Here is a 20,376-nt window from a genome sequence, read left to right on the forward strand (position 1 = left end):
AAGACGCCTTGATGCTGATGCAGAGGAGACATCCCCCGTTCCTTGGACCCTTGGTCCTGCATTTGACATGTTCCGTGACTTTTGGCTCTGTACTAGCTAGTTAGTTAACAGGATTGAGTTTAATAGCAGATCGTTTTGATTAGGGGGTCTGAAATGCCGTCTTAAACGGCCTGTTCTGTTCATATGAAAGGCCTCTCTGGGAGGTTGCGTGAAATGATTCGGACGCTTGGGTAAATGTAACTACCTCCACAAGGCTATTTGCTCGACAGCTCCATCAACCCGAAGACATTGACCTGGAAACCCGGTAGCAACCATGGCTTCAGCTGGTTCTGGCTTTCCCTCGAATGAACCCTCCCTACCGCGACGACGTCGTCATCATCATCATCATCATCATCATCATCGATGATACACATTGCAGAGGTGGATGGCCCCCAGTCCCCGTCCCCGTCCCCGCCGCTGACGCTGACGCTACGAAGAAAAAACGCGCATTGAGAGGAGGTTTATCCTTGACCGCTGACAATCAACTAACGTTGATAATAAAGAATGTCGGCATCGTCTCTCAGTGACGGACACAACAGAGCTAATCTCTTCGTGATCGAGACATGTATTCAAACACTGATATCCACTTCGTTCAGGCCCCAATCAGCGATTAGAAAGAAACACTCGATAATTTATATGTCGTCTACGAAGGAACCCCGAAGTTATACGACCACTCACCCGCCTGTAGAGTGCGACAAAAAGCCTCTTCGTCGACAGCAAGGTCGCAATCGTTTCGTATCGAAAAAGCCTCGTGGTAAAAACATTAAATTAAAATCACGTCCTCTTCCGCAGACCAGCTTGTCATCATCGAGCATAGCAACGTAGTTACGTAGAAGTTTATGAGGCAAAGGAGTCGGGAACTACTAACTTAACTACCTACGTTAGCTGCTAAGCTGATCCTGAATGTCAAATGCCTATGTCCAACTTCGATAAGCCATCGCTCAGCGCACACAAATAAGAATGTCAGACTCAGGCGCGACTGTTACTTGGATATGAACAGTCGCTTGCCGAGGCTGGTTATTTCGTTCAGCATATCCCAGGACTCAATCAGGTAGTAAAATTAAAATTGCCTTGTTCTCAGGTGCGAAAAAACAGTGTCTTGCAACCAACTTGAATTACGTAGTTCAACTAACTTCGTTGACCACTGCTAACTACTGAACAATCCAGTTAATACTACAGTGGTTATCTGCTTTCACACGCTTCCTACAACTGCTTTCCGTTGACTTGTCCGAGCACTGCGGTATTTTAAACCTATATTACCTTTTGAGTTTCAGGCTCAGGAGGACAGGCCCCCACAGCGGCTACGGCGTTGCAGGTTACAAAGCTTGTCACTCGACTCAACCCGCCATGGGAAGGACGAAGAATGTGGAAGATGTGTGAGCCAACACACCCGGCAAAGGGTAAGTGGAGCAATAACGCCTAATCTGTATCAAGGTAACGATCGTTATCATCGGGAAACGGAGCGCGAGGCAACGAGAAGACCCGACGAGAGGTGTTTCTCGAATGAGCTCCCCCCTCCTGTGATAGGCATCTGGAGGCCCCCGTTCTCCATTGCAACGGTTGTTCGAGACGGCCACTCGTTGCCAGCCTTGCTTGGACTCAGGATAACTCGGCCATTCACGTGTCTAAGATCTGAATTCGAGAATTGAAAGTGAAATAAAACTAGTTTTAGGCCGCAAGAGTGACGGGCTGTTCGGCTGGAATGCCAACATTTAATTTTAGTCTGCCTTTGTTGGAAGAGTTTGAACACATGCAAGTTGCATCCACATTACGGATTTCTAAAAAAAAAATATGAGCTCAAGTCATACGAAGAGGTTCGGAATTTTGCTTCGTCCTAAAACAAAAGTCTGTTGAACCGCGGGTGTTGTACACCGATGAAAAAAAAAAAAAAAAAAAAAAAAAAAAAAAAAATATTCCCGCTCAGATTCTCCCCCTATCCAATGAGACTAGACATTTGTTCACGCCCAACGTCCGCGTCGAGTCGAGTCGGGTGGCGACCTTTGCGATAAATATCGCCAGAGCCGACGAAGGGCATGCTCCCTTGAATCTGGATCTAAAGGTAATCTGTTTTCATATCGTCATACTCGGACACTAATTATTTACGTCATGGTCCAGATATCTCGTCGTTGCTCAACAAAAAGCCCCTCGCGATTACAGACAGTCAATTAGAGCATATCTGAGAGTGTCAGAAAGCGACTGTGCGTGCAGTCGAAGAAGAGTTACACAGTCACAATTGACAAAATCACATCGTGAAAGTAAGTCGACTAAGACGGGTTTAACGTAAGAATTGTGAACCGCGCGTCGATCCAGCACTGGAGAACCATGGGTTGAAAACCCAGGTTTGATTGCTCCGAATGAAAGTCAGGCTGAGCTTGTAACTGACCAGAAGTAGACTAGATCACCTGACGTAGCTAACTTGAATTATTGTTCAAACGCCAGGTGAACCATTCTGGCAAAAGGCCGATCACCAATGCAGAGCATCGGCTAGGGTGGGTCCAACCTCAAATCTACGGCTTGAAACCTCGGACTTAGTCTGGAACGCGTAGGTAGAGGGAAGAGAAGAACAGGCAGAAGAAAGGACAGATCAGGCATTCAGAATCCCTGCATTTCAGCAGGAGTTATCTCAGAAACATAAGCCCTTGAATTCATTGATCTTACTCCCATCAGGTTGCATCGCTTCTCAGCCATTTCGAGAGACGTTATTCTTTCTGGTGCTTGGGGTCTTTTTAATCCCATGCGGACTTGGCTGTGGAGGCATCTTTGGATCTTTCCTTGATCAGCATTGACATTCTTCGAGGCTTGGATTCCAATGCCGATAGTTTTTCAGTTTCCCCACAATTTCTGTGTGCTGATTTCGTTTGGCCGCTAAGTCAATATTTCGCTGGTGGAGCGCTTGAAAATGAAACAGGGCTTTTTATCTCTGATATAGTCACTTTGGCTTGCGCCCTGGTAATTCGATTTGCATTTCCATGCTGTGGCGTCGTTGGCATCCTGGAATGAGGCATAATCCACCTGTAGACTTTGTTCGAGAATCGAAGACAAATATTGCTTGCTCCTCAAAGCTCTTTCGCCATCAACATTCTCGTCCATATCTGGCCCTAGCGGATAAAACAGAATCGGGAAACCCCTCTCTAGGCTCTTCAGCATCAAAATTGAGGTGATGAATATTATCGCGGGAATCATATTTCGACGTTCTTCCTGTTTTGCCGAGTGGCTTTTTGAAATAAATTTTGACGGGCTGATCGGTCGAAGAACCGAGTGTGCCTTTCCTTGTCTTCTCTGATGATTTCTCGTGGACCTTTCCGGCCTTGTGGCTTCCGATGAGATACTCCCTGTAGGACCTCTGGATTGTCCTTTCCCGTCAACTTGCGTTGTGGAATCCTCAGAAAGCATTATCTTGACGCTGTTGCTCGATCCAGTCCAGTATGTGCCTGTACTCTTCGATTTCTCTCTTAAGTGTCCTTTAGTATAGATAGCCGCCCAGGCACTTTTTATCTCATGATAAGTTCTTCTTTCATTCGCTTTGACTCTTCCGGCTGTTTCTCTGCTGATAAGATCTCATCTTTCATCTTGCTTATCAAGGAACAGCGGAGGATTATCCGATTACCGAGATCATTCGACTCAGCCACAGCTAGATTCTCCTTTGCTTGCCTCAAAGCCTCATTCATCGATGCTGCTTTTTCTCGAATATCTGGGGCCCCCTCAGAGAAGTTCAACTTCCCTCCTTGCTATTGAACCAGCTGTATTGCCGCTGCCTTTGCCCAGTTCCGGCTCTTCCTGTGAGAGTCTGATCCAATCCTTTACGATTATTGAGTCTCCCAAACGGTCTTCTGATTCAATTCTTTGCAGTCTTTCTTCAGCCAATTTCAACTGCTTCTCCTTGGACATGTTCTGCATAAAGGCCAATGCAACCCCGTCCATGATGCGCTCATTCATCTTTTCATCCACTGGAAATCCCGCATTCTTTAGTTCCTCCGGTGCCATGACAAGCTGTTGTTCCCCGTCGGCCAGGCGTTTCTCTACATCTCCGACGAGTTGTTGAGAATAGTCCTGATACTCTATCCAGTCCTCGTACTTGCTCTGTTCATCACGGTTTTGGTGGAGCAGTGTGTTATCCTCAGTTTCATATTTCTGTTGGCGTTCCCAAACTTCCTGTTGATATTTCAGAAAATCAACAGGTTTCGAGCGACGTCGTCACACTATTTGCTGATATCTTCCAAAAGTCCTCCAGCGATCCAGCTGATGAGTGAACAGTGAGAGTGCAGAGCAAGCATTCCTCGTACAGAATGAAATTAATTCCTCATACTGTTCGGGAGGGTCGTCGATTATATCGAGTCCGAGCCCGAACGGGTGGGACGGAATGCCACCTTCTTTGATCAGAGTTTCGTAGGAGTCCTTCTCAAGCCGTATATCTTCTTTCAGTGTCTCTGCCTCAAGCGCCTTGATGACGGGATGATTGGGGCATAGGGTTTGTTGAGAGCCGGGAGTGGAGGAGCGCGGGTTTCGAATGGGGTTCGAAGAAATTTGTCTACATCCGTGTCTGTTAGTAACACTGAAAGGCTCTGCAGTAAGGCAAAGGCCCTTGTATTGTACTTAGCTTCTCCTCCAGCTGGGGTGCATCTACGGGCATTGACCGGAAGATTCTATCCCGCTGGAGTACAAGGTCGTTATGCTCAAGGATGAGTGAAAATGACGGCAGTAAACATCACAATTTCATACCAAAGGCTTGCTGGGATTTCTTGCTTCTTCTCCCCAGAGCTGGACCAGTCTTCTACGACAACAACACTGTTCACCAAAGGAAATGACATCGTTAATCTGAAATTCGGTACTCCATAGAGTCTATCGGGTTCTATTGCCTTGGTATATCCTCTGCCGCGAGATTCAATACTTCCTGAACAGTATAAGTCCCGGGGCACTCGCAGTTCTTCATTGTATCTGCCATTACGTTGGCATTCGGTGATTGAGATGAATGAAGGTTGAGGTGGTGACCTCTCCGCTATGAACTCGACTACCATCATGAAATCAGAACACGCGGTATTGTGGCCGCATTGGGCTTCACGTTGCATACGCGAAGAGCGAAAGGTGACCAATTGAGAATAACAGACTGTCGATACCCCTCACGTTGATCAAGAGAGTGTCAAACAAGGGAGAGGATCCACCGTCCCACGGCCGCGGAGCCTTCAGAAGCTGAACGCTCTAAGAACACACATCGTATTTTTCATGCAATTAAGCAATAAGCTGAAGCACTCAAAAAGAAGGTTTTTGTTTGGAAGCTATCTGCGATGTGGAGTTGGGGATATGCAACAACCTCCAGCTTTAGCAAATGCATTTTTGTATCACCTTTGACGAGAAGAAAGGCCTTGTACTGCGAGACGTTTCCTCTTTTGGTAGCGCGGTCAGCTACAACGGTCAAGCAGAAGAGGAGATTTGACGAAACTTCTCATGGATTCTCGATCTCGAAACGATGATATGAAACTGTATGATACGAAGGTTTCACGTTCGAGGGCTTGCCTTCTAGAGTCGTATTCGCTAGCCACAAGACATGTGGCAATGAATACGCCAAAGGAGTGAAAAAGATCCATCATCGAACCTCAAGATCTTTCTTCTCAGAATAATCTTTCTGAATTTAATACGCTTGGCGTAGACAGCAACAGGGCCAGCGAATGACAGTCAGGCATTAACTCAGCGCAGAAACATGTCTATATTTGAGGAGCAACTTGGAACTGGAGCCTTTGGACAAGTGGATCTGATCATCAATGTGAGCACTACTGCCAGATTTCGCGCGGAAGGAATTCTTCGAACCTGCTTGGTCGGGCCATTCTCCTTTTTATATTGCCGTTGCTGGTGCCTTGGTATAAATATACTCCTCCTGCCATCGCACGGCAGTATGTGGTTTTCCAACGCACTGCAACTTAACAGGCAACAAAATGAAAATACTAGCTTAGGTGGTATGTTAATAAAAATTCATTTCTATTTCATATGGGGCAGACGGGGTAAATGTATAGTTAATAGGGTTTGGGTTTGGCACGCGGTATCTATCTCGTTGCTTGCTGGCTTGTTGCCCTTGTGAACACTTATGGCACCTACTACCTCTATTGAGGAATGAAAACCATAGAAATGAATTAAGCCCGAATTCACTACCCAACCGCTGCTCATATCCAAGCAATATAGACAGACAAAAACATGAAAATAAAAAAGATAAATAAATAAGAAAAAAAAGGAAAAGAAAAACAAAGCTGCATCGGCCGGGAATCGAACCCGGGTCTCGACATGTCGTGACATGACGATGTTTCCGCAGTGGTACATGGGAATGTCGAATCTTAACCATTGGACCACCGATGCCTGTCAGGGTGTTCATGTAGTCACTACCAGGGACTATATCGCCGGAGACCATCGAGACACCAACCTTCACCTCCAACCGCCAGATGTAACTCTCTCTCTACATATATATGGATCGACTCGGGTGTATATATTGATAAATGCCCCGTCTCCCCCCCTCTCTCCTCCGCCATGCATACAGCCTACATCCCCTCTTCCCCCTCCTCCTCCGCGAATGCAGAGACCTACCCTCTGCCCAGAATGAACTAAGGTGGTTGGGTGAGCATGCGCTTGCTGAGTGCCGTCGGAAACGAAATGGAGGGCGGGATGACCGGAGGGATCTTCAGGGAGACGAAAGATCAATGATGATGCCTGGGAGGTTCAAAAGTAACGGCAATAGCAATAGCAATGTGAACGCGTGTGTACGGCTGAGGCTTCGAGAAATGGTACGGCAGAGAGCACGGGGGGTACCACTGCAGTACATCCTGGGTGACCAGCCATTTGGCGAGTTGGAGATCCTGTGTCAGAGGGGTGTGTTGATTCCTCGGTGTGTGTCTTTCCCTCCGTGAAAGTATCCGTTTGTATTTTTAAGTGTTGCGCCGGTAGATAAAGCAGTTATTTTAAATACTACATCTCCGCTAACCTATCCCCAATGTTTTAACTCTATTGTCAATAAAATAAATCCAGACCAGAAACAGAATCCTACACAACGCGCACAGCAAACCTGCTTCTTTCCAAATTCAAATTCAAATCCGAATCAGACAAGCACCCGCCAACACTCCGCATCCTCGACCTCTGCACTGGCACCGGCTGCATCCCGCTCCTCCTCCACTCGCTGCTCGCCCCTGCATTTCCACAGCTGCAGATATGCGGCGTAGACATCAGCGCCCGCGCTCTGGAGCTGGCTCGGGAGAATCTCGAACATAACATCAAGCTTGGAGTCTTGAGTGAGAGGGCGAGAAATGAGGTCTCTTTTATATGGGGGGATGTGCTTTCGGATCTTGGATCTGATGGTAGCACGCGGGTGTCCCACGGGGTACGCGGAAGGGAGATGGAAATGGAAGGCATGCTTGTGGATTTCGCCGCGGCTGCTCCCAATCACAGGAAAAGGGACATCAGTTCAGCGCAGCCGTTCGATAATGGCAGTGAAGCGGCTTCAAAGCAACAGAGGCCTGCGCCTCGCCTAGACACAGACACAGACACAGAGACAAAGACAATAACAATCCTCCTCTCCAACCCGCCCTACATCTCCCCCACCCAGTTTAGAAACGGGACCACATCCCGCAGCGTGCGCATGTACGAGCCGAAATTAGCCCTCATTCCGCCTCCTATAGTAAACGCTGACATTACAAGATGCGTTAGTGTTAGTGATTCATCTACTTTAAATATCACTACCGCCACTTCTGCTCCTGCGTCCAGGCAAGAAGAAATACAAAACGTCATCATCACCGCGAGACGGGAGGATGCATTCTACCCTCGCATCCTCGCGCTCGGTTGCGCGGAGTGGGTGGATGCTGATCTTGTTGTGCTTGAGTGCGGGGATAAGAGGCAGGCGGGGAGAGTTGGGGAGATGGCAAGGGTGATTTACGGGGGGTTAGCAGGGGAGGGGAGGGTGGAGGTTTGGAGGTGTGATGTGGATGATGAAAAGTTGCAAGGTGAGGACTGGCAGGATGGGGAGGGAGCTAGGGCAGTTGTTGTCAGAAGGCGGATATGATGGGACTGTTGATAGATGATATGAGCGGTGCAGGATATAAAGTATATAGGACTGAGGATGGGAAGATATGTGGGATATAGTTTACTTAAGTGGGGTGCGGCTCTGAAATACGGCATGCAAATATATTTAGATTAATAGCAAGACAGACCGCCCCTATTCCTTGCGGCCCGGCCTTATATAGGAGGGCTCAATTATATTGAAAAAGGTTCGCCCCTCACATATTATGTTCATATGAACTACCTAATCAAGGCAAAGGGTGCAGTGCCATCCCAAGACAAGTAAGTGGGTTACTTTCACTCCATCTAAAATAAACAACAGTCTAACTGTACACTCTGCACATACGCCAACACATACATAATGGCATAGCTACATCCTCTGTTCAACGTCATCGCCCTCAACACCAGGGTTAAGGGGTCGGTTAGGATTAAGAGATAAGGGTTAAGGACTTGAGAACATGATCAAAATCACAGTCGTCAAGAGCATATAGAGATATGCGTGAGATATGCGTGAGGGTTGGATTGAGACTCAGTTTTAATTTGTTTATAGCATAGTTAAACCACGCCGAAGGTTTTTCCGGCCAAATTTTAAAAACCGCATTCATCTGTACACCCGACAATTGCAAATGAATAATTTATCCAACAATGAAAGTCAGCGGTGACTGGAAAGACTTTGAAAGGGAGAACTATCCCTTGAAAAAGTCTCCGAACCCACCCATTCTCACACCATTTTTTTTCCATCCACCATGCAAATATGCGAACTGTATATGTATGTGATGTAATCAAAATGCATGCATATGCAAGAAGAATATATCCGAAACGCCAAACAGAATGCAACAACAAAAAAAGAAGAGTTTCACTACATTGCCGTAAACGCAATACTAGCCGCTGCCAACGCCGCCAATGCCGCCAACGCCTTGACACTCAAATCCGGCATGGCCGTTGGCCCCGCAAACGCAGACGACGTCATCGGCCCATTAATCCGCCCGCCCCCAGACCCGGTGAAATCCACAATGGTGATCGGATTAGGCACCTTCGTCGCCTCAGGAACGGAATCGGGGCCCTTCCCAATCTCTAGAATCCTGCTACCGGTGGGATTGAAGTTAGTCTTGCTGAGCGAGATCTCGTTGTTGTCCAGGTCGTAGACGACGTAGGCGCTGCGCAGGAACGTGTCGCCAAGGATAGAGGTGGCATCGTCGCCGGCGGGAGAGATGCCGAAGATACAGGTTGGCATGCCGGTGGACTCTGTGGGAATCCCGTCGAATTTAGGGTCGAGCCTGAGGACTAGCTCGCTCATGCTGACGTCGATGGTGATGCCGGAGAAGCTGAAGGATATAGATCCTGTGCTTGCCTTCATAGAGCAGGGAATGAAAGCGGCGCCCATGTCTGCGTCGTAAATGGCGCGGACCTTGGGGTAGATTTCCGATGTGACGGAATCGGGCAGGTAGGTAAGGCTGCTGCCGGAATCGAGGAGGACGGCGATCGGAAAGTTTCTGGAGCCGATCTTCTTGCTGCCCTTCCCGATATCAATGGCCATTCCTGTTAGAGCGATGATAAACTCGGTGTGTAGGTTCTGGATACTTGGGATGATCGGGAGGGTGTGCAGCTTTCCATCGAATTTTGCGGCGTTGACACCGCCGAAGAGAATGCTTCCGGTGTTTGCATCGAGGTCATTGAGCCACAGGCTGTACGCGTTGGAGTTTATGTAGCCGGCTTCGACAAGAGCGGCGGGAAGATTTGGATAGGGGTCTATGCCGTCCTTTGACATCTGGGCTTCGTTCGCTGGGTATCCGATACCAAGTACACCCTCTGCCTATTGGTTAGTTTTTTTTTTTTTTTTTTTTCATCTCGTTGTGTGGATCGAATGGGAGATTCCACCACATCCTCTCACGCCTTCCCTCCATAGGTCGGAATAGGGGGATACGCACCGTTTGAAGAAGTAGTATTTCCCACTCCAAACTGGAAGGCCTCTAAAGTGGCACCGGTCAACTGTAACGTATCCGTCACATAATTGCCGTTTGCCCCGGACCCATCGACGTACGTTATACTGAAATCCGAACTTACGAACATGTAGGTGGAAGAGGCAGATGAGTCATAGGTTCCGGCGCTGGCGCAGGGCTTATCTGCCTGGGAGCAGAGACTCGAATGTGGCACATTGCACCAGAGATCGCTGCTGCCGGTGTCGATGTGCAAGCGGATTCTCTGCGGTGGTGTTCCCAGCGAGACATTGCAGAAATAGAGGGTGCCCTGTCTCTGTAATATCTCAGTTAGTGAGGTTATGAATAATGATTTTTCAACAATGGAATCATTCTAGATAGTATCTACTCTACCTCATTATCTAGAATCTCAGCAATGGCATTGAGCTGTCTTCTCCTAAAGCGGTCCCTTTCAATGGGGTTGGAGACATGCCTCCGCTGAATATCAAGACCAACAACGTGTGGCGAGTCTCTCTCAATGAGCTGGATAGCGTTGACGGTGGAGAGCGTGGAGAGCGCGGAGAGCAGCGCTGTGCCCAGTGTGCAGAAGGCGGCACCCCGCATGGCGCCAGGCGAGGAGTTTGCTGTCTCCCACGGGTTCCTGGTGGGCGTACCCCTGGTCTGCTCTATGTCCAGCTGGAGCTGGCGGACAACCGCTCAGGGTGGAATCCGAACAACCTCGGCCAAGAACAAGGGATATGAGGATATCTGTTGGGAGAATGCAAAAACAGATATTGTAACAAGCTGAAACACACGGCCGGTGGCGAATATATACAGAAAAAGGTCGGGAGGTGATTAATGGGGAGACGCAGTCGGGTCACTGGCAGGGAATCAATTAGATATAGGAATAGAGAGGAGATAGAATATGGCTGTACGTCCTGTGTGCGAGAAGAACGAGAAAAACGAGGACAAGCTCTAGTCAAAGAAACCGGGAAGCCATGCCAATTCACTATCAATATGGCTCTTGAAATGCTGGATATATAGTTCAAGGACAGAGAATAGCATAGCGGGATGTGGAGCAGGGAGGTTAATGGATTCTCCTCTCCGCGCCTAGCTATAGCCGCCGTTGGACAAATCTCTCTTCTGTTAGCAAATGTCATGTCAATTGCCAGCCGCCAGCCTCAGTTTTGCAATCTCTTCCCCGCTTCCCAGGTCTTATCTTCGGTGGCGGAGTCAATTTCCACTGGGCGGCGGATACCCAAGGACACCCAATCTTCGATACTAAGCTTCCGGGTGCGCCCTTTAACCCTATCCGCCCCTAACCTAACCCCGCACTTTGGAACCAAGATCTCTCTAACCAAAACTCCGGCTACCAAGTTTTAAACCCCTCAACCACCCACGGCTTCTCCTGGCCTCAGCCTCACAGAACCATGGGGGCTTCATCATCGCACTCTCTCTAGCCCTGTCAGCCACAGCGGAACGACCGCAACGGGTGCACTCTTACTCTTTGCATCACCCCAAGGTTCCTTGGGCCATTATGCCAGCTCCGCAGCAGGCTGCTTAGGCGCTGCTCTGCCTGTCCGACAATCATGCGTCTGACGGCCTTGGGTTCAACGTTGCCACAGGGGAAGTCAGACTTTCAACGTGTTGTTAATACTGGAAACCTGCAAAACTAGAAACAGCCAAGCTGCCTCCGACCAGAGAGAGCGAGTCAGACAGAAAACGAAGGAGAAGAACCCCAATTCCACCTGCTGACATGACGTGCTCTATAGCTAGTTAACTTGTGTATGTACAATCGCTCCCAACAAGTCCCGAGAGGTCTCCCAACAAGTTAGTTAAAGCGGCTGAGACACATGTTCGGGGTTCCTCCAAACGGTTCCCACGCGAAATCTCACGCCGTCACTGTCTCGACCAGGGTTTCGCGCAGCGGTTTTGCCCTGAATGATCACCATCGGCACGGTCGGCAGATAACGCATGAACTAATTACAGACTGGTCATCCAGGCTGTAACCTGTCCTACCAGAACCAACACCCCAAAAGAAAAAAGTAAAAATAAAAAAAAAAGGAAAGGGGGGTAAGAGATTGCGATTCGCGGAGAATTCTCAATCTAGACTCTGCTTCTCCCGTGCAAGACTAGAGTCAGCAGGACTTGTATTTAGTTCCGCGTTTTGCTTTGAACCATTCATTTTGCTTCATTCTGAAGTTGGGTTCACTCTTCCGATCTAGGTATACAAGCTGTTACCAGAGTTAGGGTTGGTCATGCAACATGTTGTTCAAAGGAACCACCATGGCTAGTTAACTGGTTGGTTAACTAAATATCATTTTCTTTTTTTGGCTGGTCTCTTTAGCCGTGACAGGAGATCTCAGGCTGAGTCCAAATGAGCTAGCTGTACGTCGTTATATCCCACCGGACTTGTAGAACGTCTGCAGAGCACGGCTATTTTGCTATGCTTTGCGAGTATAGCGGGACATACCCTGCGTATTACCACCCTGATATCACCGGAAAAAGAATGCGGGGGTAACTAACTAACTACGGTCGATCCTTGTTGGAAGGGTGGACCGAACAAATAAAAGAGAGTAGAACCATTTTGCCTTTCCATCCTCCTTCGCTCGGTTTAGCTAAGAATGTACGTATGTTATGTACAGAACTCCGTACAGAGTATTTGGTAACTTAATCTACTACATCTTCTCCGGTCGCGACTGAAGCTTAAAAAGAGCACAAATGCGGGCAGCTAGGAACATGCTTTGCGGGGAGAAGGGAGAAAAAAGAGGGTGTTCAGCTTGCGTGTTTGACAAGAAGTCGTTACGATTGCCCTGCTCTCCCTTTGGTTGTCGATATACCTAGCGCTCTGTTATACTTGCCTCGCCATCCGATTTGATGGTGTTCTCGTGTGTTTTGTGTTACCGGAAGGGCTATTTGTTCCCGAATAAAAAAGGGCATTCTCATTACTGCCATTATTTCGTTCGTTTGTGCTTCACACCTCAAATGCTGAATTTGAGTTTGCCGCTCCAACACTGTAAGATGTAGCAACACTATAGTCACCAAAGTGGTTGTCGGTTTGTCCCATCAATTCGTGGTCGTCGACGGCAATCCAAAATTCCTTCTCATCACTCAATGGTGGTAGTGGTTTTCCTCTTTCTTCGCCATTTTTAACAAGGTTTGTTACAGAGGCCGTTAGTTTATTGTTTTGACGGGACAAAACTCTCAGGCTTCATGTTGATCCGGCACAGCTTTGCCACGCACCCGCTGAGCTGCACGAGCGTTTGCACCCCTTCCAATATCCGCATGTGGGCGAATCCGATTTCCTTGATGAATTCAAGCTTGGCATGCTCGGAGAGCATGGGGATCGTCTTCGTCACACGGAACATTGTGCTGATGATGTCGTGTGAGGAGTAACCGAGATCCCTGTCCCAATGATTGTCAATGTCAAGTCGAATATGCTTGATTTTTGGAGCCAATGCTTCTGTGGAATATACCATAATTCATTCAGCGTATCCAAAGCCGCATCTATATCCCCCTCCCAACACGCTTTAATCATCGCCTGCACTTTAATCGGATGCGGACTATCGACGACGCGAAAGACGTTATCGCCGCTCACGAACCCGAACCCAGCCCACGTACTCTGTAGGTTGTTAATGGCCTGCCGCATATCTCCCTCCGCACTGAATATCAACGCCGCAATCCCGTCTTCAGAATGCTTGACGTTCTCCGTTTTGCAGATTTGCGTGAGTCTCTTGAGGATTTGGGCGTCTGTGAGGCGCGCATAGCGCAGGATGGCACAGCGGGATTGCAGGGGTTCGATGATTTTATTCGATTGATTGCAGGCGAATGCGAAGCGGGTGGTTGTAGAATATATCTCCATGGTTCTACGGAGGGCTTGTTGGGCGCCGGATGTCATGCTATTGCATGGATGGGAGGAGGGTGAGTAAATTATGACGAAGCGGAATCGAAAAGGGCGAGGGCGAGAGGGCGAGAGGGAGAAAACAGTACATACCTATCCGCCTCGTCGAGGATCACTAACTTGTGTCGACCTGGCGGGAGTGTGACTTTTTTCTGCGCGAAGCCTTTTATTCGGTTTCTAACGACGTCGATACCTGCAAGCAGGTTCGTTAGGGTATGCTCGACGCTGCTGAGTAAATAGGGGTCGCCATACCTCTCTCATCACTGGCATTGAGCTCCAAAACAGCTTCCTTGTATGAATCACCCAACATCTGTCGCGCCAGACAGAGAATTGACGTAGTCTTCCCGATACCTGGCATGCCGGAGATGATTACATGTGGCATATTGCCATCTCGGGCAATAATTTTCAGCCGCTCAATAGTTTCTGTGTTGCCGACGATGTCGTCTAGATAGACAGGCCGGTATTTCTCAACCCTGTATGATAGAGTTAGCCCTATTCGATTTTCAATTGTTCATAGGCCATATTCGGCCTCTCCTCATGGATTCAACTCTTACCAGGGCAATTCGTAGTCTGGCGGGGCTCCAGCGAGGTTTTCCTGAAGTCCTCTTTTTGCAGCAGCTGATGATGATTCTGGCTTATCCATGATGGGAGTTAGGAATGTTAAATCCCAGCCAGATGTTTGCTAGAATTCCAGAAATGCTGTTTATTTTCTCTTTTTGACACGGGTTGAGGTGATCAATTTATCCCCAACGCGTCGGGTGTCACGTGAACACTGAAACCCTTATCGCGATTAGATTTGGTTATCAGGTACGTCCGTGCACTGCTGCTCTTCCCAAAACGGAAATTAGGGCTTTTGACCAATCTTCATCCTTTCAGAGTTGGATTTGGATAACCTCAACTTATACCGAGCAGCTTATAACAGTGCATGGTCTGCTTTATACGGTAAACTTATTATTTACCTCTTACTCATATATATATGTTATGCATCTACTGCATACATCTAGCCATATGCATATCTGAATTACAGCACGTGCATCTCATCCTTTCTGGCGCCCTCATCATTGGATAAAGATATATCAACATAGTTAATATGATCAACGTCTGAGAACCGTGAGCGTTGCATCATAAGTAGCATAGCTCAGATCTATCGTCTTGTCAATCACTTGAAATCTACGTCATTTTTCTTCACAGCAATAGTGGAATCTGACCAATTCGTTGGCCTTCTGTCGAACCTATTCCCGTATCTATTCGGCAGTATCTACTTCGGTCCGGACAATATAAGAGCTGACAATGGCCTTCATTTCCTCTTCCAGCTGGCTGTACGTCTCCATTCTTTTAGTTTTTATCTTCCTCGATTATTCTCTGCTGGGGGCCATCAATATGGTGATAAACGCGGGTGTTTTTCGACTATCATCATGGTTTCCCTTTCTCTCTGTGCTTGCGACGCAGCATTCAGAGGCAGTTGATGTGTCATGGCACCCTCCCAAATCCACGGCGATCAATAATGTTGATAGCCTGATGAACATGACTGGTGTTTATGGCTTCATTTTCAACTCTTCCAAGACCCAAGATGCCCAGTACGGGATATACAATTTGTGCAATATGCCTCATGTCCGCAAGACAGAGTATGAAATACCTTCGAAGGAGTACAAGCTCCAATATGTTGAAGTGGTATGATCAGTCGATATTTCTATCTGAAAGGATCAAGCGGACGTGATTAACATGTTCGAGCATTAGATGCACAGACATCACAAGCGGACTATGTAAGTATTGTTCTAATCTCATGTAAAGAGTAGTCTATGTATGGATGCACGGTACACTGACCCAAAAGCATAGTTATGCCGCCAATTCCTTTCCTGTAGAATCGTATGACTGGCATTGCAACGATGAAAGCTTATTCCACTTCGGCCAGCCCGTGTATGGCCATTCCAGCGCCCAGACGTACTGGGACGTGTTTGAGAACTCAATAAACCCCTTCAGAGCCTTCGGTTTTAAAGGCACCTGCACGTTCCCGCAGATCACCAAAGAAGGTCTCGGCGACTCGTGGCAGCATGGCCGTGACATCTACGGCGTGTATCACGACCTACTTCATTTCCTTCCTACACAGCTCGATCTTGAAAGATTATCGTTTCGAGTGACTAGCAATGTCATCACTAGCCAAGTAGCCAGCATGGTCATAAACGGCATGTACAACTCCGAACATGCCGTTCCACTCGCGGTCGAAGTAAGTGGTAATATTACTCATGAAATAACCTCTTTTCTCAATTTCAAAGGAAATGGAGAGATCGAGAGAGGGTACACTAAGAACAGAAATAGTCCCCATCCATCGACTCTCTTGAACCCAAATACCTCTGCCCCCGCTCTAGCAACCTCTTCTCAGCCGCTAGAATCACCCCAAACACTACCTGGTCCAAACACCTGACTCTCTCCGCACCCCTTCTCGCCCACCTAGACAGCATCTCCGGCGTCTCCCCCGACGCACGAGACTGGCACCAGGACGTCGACCACTACTTCGACAACCTCTCTGCACGTCTCTGTCACTCCAAGCCACTCCCCTGCTCGCTCTCGGACAGCAGCAAATGCATATCCCAGACAGACGCGGACACCATCTTCCGCCTCGGCGAGTTTGAGTACTCGTACATCTACCGTGACGCGCCGACTTCACTGGCGGCGAGTGCGGGTAGTATGGGTGTTTTCATCGCGGAGCTGGCGCAGCATATTCGCGACCAGATTGCGGGGAACGATGGGGGGAGGATTTACAGACACAATGTTGCGCATGATGGGAGTTTGTCACGGGTTTTGTCGGTTTTGCAGGTTGATGTTATGGTTTGGCCTGGGATGGGGGCGGAGGTGGTTTTTGAGCTTTATCGGAAACTGGAAGCGGAGGGAGAAGGTTCTCGCAATGCTACTACCCAAGGGGGTGGGAATTGTGGGATTGGAAGCTATTTTGTCCGTGTGCTTTTTGGGGGACGGGTTTTGACGAGCTCGAGTCCCGAGTTGGGTGTATTGGATATGGTCCCTGCTGGGAAGTTGTTGGGGTATTTTGATGAATTGGTTGGAGAGAGGGCTGGGAAGGTTAAGGGGCTGTGCGAAGAGAAAAATTAAGGGAGATTGAAGGAGAGAATTTCAATTTCCATATGATTTTTCCTGGTGAGTTAGATAGCTTTCTAGAAGATGTCCTTCGTTCTTTTTGAATACTTAGTATAATATATACAGCCTGTGTTTATTAAATATTCATTTACCAAACAATTTGTATATCAATTATACTTTATTTCCAGTATATACAATCATAGCACTCATATTACTATTTCTTCTCTTTTTATAATCTGCTTTAATTTATCAAACACTGCTGGTAATAAAGAGGTCGTAGGATTAAAGTTCACGAGATGCCGAAAATCTATACCTAGATGCAGAAAATAAGTTCTACTTCGTTAGTATTGCTTTAATTATTAAAAAATTTCAAAAGTCTAACCACCTCCCGCGCCCCTTCGATCCCAAGTCTCCCTCTATTGTGTCCCCGACACTCGTGGTTCTCAAAGCCTTGACGCCTCCGGTGTCTGACTCGTGGCGTGCAACGAGGGAACGGGAACAATATTCCAGTGCTCAGCGACCTGTGAAGATTTGAAATTCAAGATTCTTGTTAGTCAAACTGCTTTACCATCTCGGAGGAGGGTTAAATAATTAAAATAAAAAAATAAAAAATAAAAAACCTAGCCGGCCCACAAAATAATAATCAATCTCTTCCCCCTCCCCACCCCGGGGGGGTCCATCCCCCTCCAAAACGAAGAACGACAGTCAAAAGACAGAAAGGAAAAGAGGGTAAGGAAATGAACAGGAACAAACTCACATCCTTCTCGCACTGGTACCCCAGCAGCTTCGGCGCAAGCCCCGGATCCCTCCACGCCAACGCCTCCCCTTCCTCCGTCGGCACCATGCGCATCTTCCGATCCCGCTCGTCCCGCTCCGGCCCATCATGCAAATGGTACAGATACTGCTGCATGTTGCCGCGCTGAACGACCATTTGCGTGCGTGACTTTCTACACGTCTCATAGACTGCTAGCGCATGACGTTTCTCTGCGAGGAAGGAGGGGGACTTTTTATCGGTGTTGGGTGCGTTGGGTAGGCGGGAGAGACATTCGCCTAGCACGCAGCCGTCTTCGAAGGCCATGCCGGCGCTATGGGGAAGGTTAGCTTTTTCTCTTTTACTTTCTCCTTGTCTTTCTTTTCCTTTTCTTTGTTGAAGGCTGCAAACATACCCGGATGCCAGATATGGGAGAGTTGCATGGACAGCGTCTCCTAGCAGAGTCCAGGAACCGGATGGATGAGTCCAGTCGTGTTCGCCTAGGCGGTAGCACAGGCGCCATTTATAGACGGATTTGCAGAGCTTGAGGAGCTTTTCGATTCTGTAGGGATTTACAACCTAGAGATTAGATGGGTGCATATGCTTTCCATACATTCGGATAACTGAATCCATTCGATTGAACTGGATAATTGGCTGTATACGTACCTCGGATCCCAGCCCTTGAACGCTGCACACATTTCTTCCACATTGCCTTCCACTGTTGAGGCCCCATCGTCGGGTATATCATCTGGCACTAGGAGAACCATATTGAAGAGCTTACCTCCTCGAAGGACGTAGTTCACTGCCAGACATGTTAATATACAGAACCTTTTAATCCCAAATCATACCAGCAGCAACATTTGAAAAAAAAAATAAAATAAAATAAAATAAAATAAAATAAAAAATAATAAAAATAAAAAATAAAATAAAATAAAATAAGGGGACAACTGTCCAGGTTGAACTCACCGGCATGCGCATCCGGCCCCAGCCAGTAGTTAACCTGCGGCTCCTCTACGAAGTGCCTCAGCTCAGGGTCCTTCAGCATCTCCTCCGTCGACAAGAGCAGTCTATACGCCAGATCCCCCGTCTTCTTCGGCGGATTTTCCCTCCCCAACATGATCTCGGACAACCGGCTAAAAACGCCGTCCGCACCCACCAGCAAATCCGCCTGCTCACGGCTCCCATCCTCCATGACTGCGGTCGCGGTCGCGCCGTCCGCGCTCACAACCACATCGACGACTTTCGCGTTGCACCGCATGACGCCGCCCAGCTCCGCAACGCGCTCCGTGAGACAGGCATGTAGCGACGCACGGTGGAAATCCCCATACCAGGTGCCGGGGAACTGGGACTGGGATTGATGGAAGTCCATGGAGGAGATGATTTCGCCTTTCCAGCCGCGGAAGTTGCATTGGCGCGGCCATGTGGCATGGTGGGAGAGTTTTTCCCTCAGGCCCCAGGAGGTCAGGACGCGGGAGCTGTTGGGGAGCACTTGGATGCCGGCGCCTACTTCTGCGATTTGGGGTGCGGCTTCGAGGACGGTGACGGCGTGGCCGGCCAGGAGGGCACCGATGGCTGCTCCGAGACCACCGAGTCCGGCACCGACGACTACGACCTGGGAGAGGGATTTGTTAGAGGTGTCTATTCCCTTTTTTTCCTTTTTTTCCTTTTTTTTTTTTTTTTTTTTTTTTTTTTTTTTTCTCTTTTCTGAATACAAGGAATGAGGGGAGGGGAGGAGAATAGAAACCTTGAGTTTACACGATTCATCGCGGGGTTGTATTTGTTTAACCGGTATGGGACACATGGTGGGAGAATCTGGACAGGCAGAAAGTAACAGTCGACAACGAGAATGATCAAGACCGTGAAGGAACCCGGGATATCTTCAACAGCTCCTATTTGAATAGGGACCTATTTGGGGCCTCCGTGATTCGCCCTTTGAGATGGTAACCTGGCAACAATCTTATATTATAATAGAGAGGAACGACGATCGCCGGGTCGCTTGAACGCCCGAACACACAAGCAAAAAAAAAGGCTAGCTACCTGGGAAAAGAAACCACTCGGTCTCCGTCCTTGGAACTGCTGGACAAGCTCTAGCTCTCGAAGCTCCAGAAAACCAACAAGAGAGAATGAAAGCGGGGGATGATGCTTTGAAGCAGCTCTTGAATCCCTATTCCTTTCTCACCCTCTGCCCATTCGTCCGCGGCACATTTGCCCGGGCGCAAACAGCCAGCACGCAACGATCAAGAAAAGAAGACTCTGAGGGACTCAGCAGCTCCGGGCGTGTCCCCCGCATCTGCCCGCCCCGAAAAGGAGATTCGATCCCCCTGAGCCACCCCGCGGCGCAGCAGGTGCCAGGCCGGGGAAACGGCAGGGTTCAACGCCCAACGCCCAAGCCCAACGCCCAAGCCCAACGCCCAAAGCCCCGGGCGGAGCCAGCCCTACAACCGCGGCCTGGGACTGCCTGTTGTCGGGGGCGGGGGTGCAAAGTGGGGGTGGGGGTGAGGTTATGGTTTTGGCTGGGGCCGTACTGTATCGTATGTATCGTATTGTCGTATTGTCGTACTGCGGGTGAAAGGCTGGACCGCCGGTGTTTTACGTGGGCCAGGAGTGGGGGTTGCCTGTATTGGGATTGGGCCGTTGCTGACGGCGGATGA

The 20,376-nt window shown here is 48.6% G+C and overlaps 7 protein-coding genes and 1 non-coding gene across 8 annotated transcripts; 2 read left to right on the top strand and 6 right to left on the bottom strand.

Annotated features, from left to right (window-relative positions):
• Positions 1-2,904: 2,904 nt before the first annotated feature.
• PAAG_11658 (hypothetical protein) lies at positions 2,905-3,707 on the bottom strand (the record flags this gene model as incomplete). Its single annotated transcript, XM_015847265.1, has 2 exons — positions 2,905-3,470; positions 3,647-3,707. The coding sequence occupies 2 exons, from the start codon at positions 3,705-3,707 to the stop codon at positions 2,905-2,907; spliced, it is 627 nt and encodes a 208-aa protein (XP_015703174.1).
• Positions 3,708-3,741: 34 nt separating this feature from the next.
• Positions 3,742-5,057, bottom strand: PAAG_11659 (hypothetical protein; the record flags this gene model as incomplete). The annotated part of the gene is made up of 5 exons (XM_002795026.2): positions 3,742-4,191; positions 4,238-4,278; positions 4,323-4,567; positions 4,664-4,690; positions 4,759-5,057. 5 exons carry the CDS (start codon positions 5,055-5,057, stop codon positions 3,742-3,744), a joined length of 1,062 nt encoding a protein of 353 aa, XP_002795072.2.
• Positions 5,058-6,276: 1,219 nt separating this feature from the next.
• On the bottom strand, positions 6,277-6,381 carry PAAG_11660. Its single transcript has one exon. It is a non-coding gene; the product is annotated as a tRNA-Gly (tRNA).
• A 137-nt stretch (positions 6,382-6,518) lies between these two features.
• On the top strand, positions 6,519-8,071 carry PAAG_03618 (hypothetical protein; the record flags this gene model as incomplete). The annotated part of the gene is made up of 2 exons (XM_002795027.2): positions 6,519-6,904; positions 7,045-8,071. 2 exons carry the CDS (start codon positions 6,519-6,521, stop codon positions 8,069-8,071), a joined length of 1,413 nt encoding a protein of 470 aa, XP_002795073.2.
• An 855-nt stretch (positions 8,072-8,926) lies between these two features.
• PAAG_03619 (candidapepsin-4) lies at positions 8,927-10,607 on the bottom strand (the record flags this gene model as incomplete). The annotated part of the gene is made up of 3 exons (XM_015845021.1): positions 8,927-9,876; positions 9,996-10,320; positions 10,398-10,607. 3 exons carry the CDS (start codon positions 10,605-10,607, stop codon positions 8,927-8,929), a joined length of 1,485 nt encoding a protein of 494 aa, XP_015701995.1.
• A 2,350-nt stretch (positions 10,608-12,957) lies between these two features.
• Positions 12,958-14,527, bottom strand: PAAG_03621 (replication factor C subunit 2; the record flags this gene model as incomplete). Its single annotated transcript, XM_015845022.1, has 6 exons — positions 12,958-13,117; positions 13,176-13,388; positions 13,460-13,882; positions 13,978-14,077; positions 14,137-14,357; positions 14,439-14,527. 6 exons carry the CDS (start codon positions 14,525-14,527, stop codon positions 12,958-12,960), a joined length of 1,206 nt encoding a protein of 401 aa, XP_015701996.1.
• Positions 14,528-15,174: 647 nt separating this feature from the next.
• On the top strand, positions 15,175-16,989 carry PAAG_03622 (hypothetical protein; the record flags this gene model as incomplete). Its single annotated transcript, XM_002795031.1, has 4 exons — positions 15,175-15,555; positions 15,622-15,647; positions 15,721-16,108; positions 16,201-16,989. The coding sequence occupies 4 exons, from the start codon at positions 15,175-15,177 to the stop codon at positions 16,987-16,989; spliced, it is 1,584 nt and encodes a 527-aa protein (XP_002795077.1).
• A 428-nt stretch (positions 16,990-17,417) lies between these two features.
• PAAG_03623 (salicylate hydroxylase) lies at positions 17,418-19,526 on the bottom strand (the record flags this gene model as incomplete). The annotated part of the gene is made up of 6 exons (XM_002795032.2): positions 17,418-17,495; positions 17,732-18,059; positions 18,141-18,287; positions 18,392-18,527; positions 18,692-19,337; positions 19,470-19,526. The coding sequence occupies 6 exons, from the start codon at positions 19,524-19,526 to the stop codon at positions 17,418-17,420; spliced, it is 1,392 nt and encodes a 463-aa protein (XP_002795078.1).
• Positions 19,527-20,376: the final 850 nt, after the last annotated feature.

The sequence above is a fragment of the Paracoccidioides lutzii genome (assembly GCF_000150705.2).
Source record: "Paracoccidioides lutzii Pb01 unplaced genomic scaffold supercont2.7, whole genome shotgun sequence".
Lineage (NCBI taxonomy): Eukaryota > Fungi > Ascomycota > Eurotiomycetes > Onygenales > Ajellomycetaceae > Paracoccidioides > Paracoccidioides lutzii.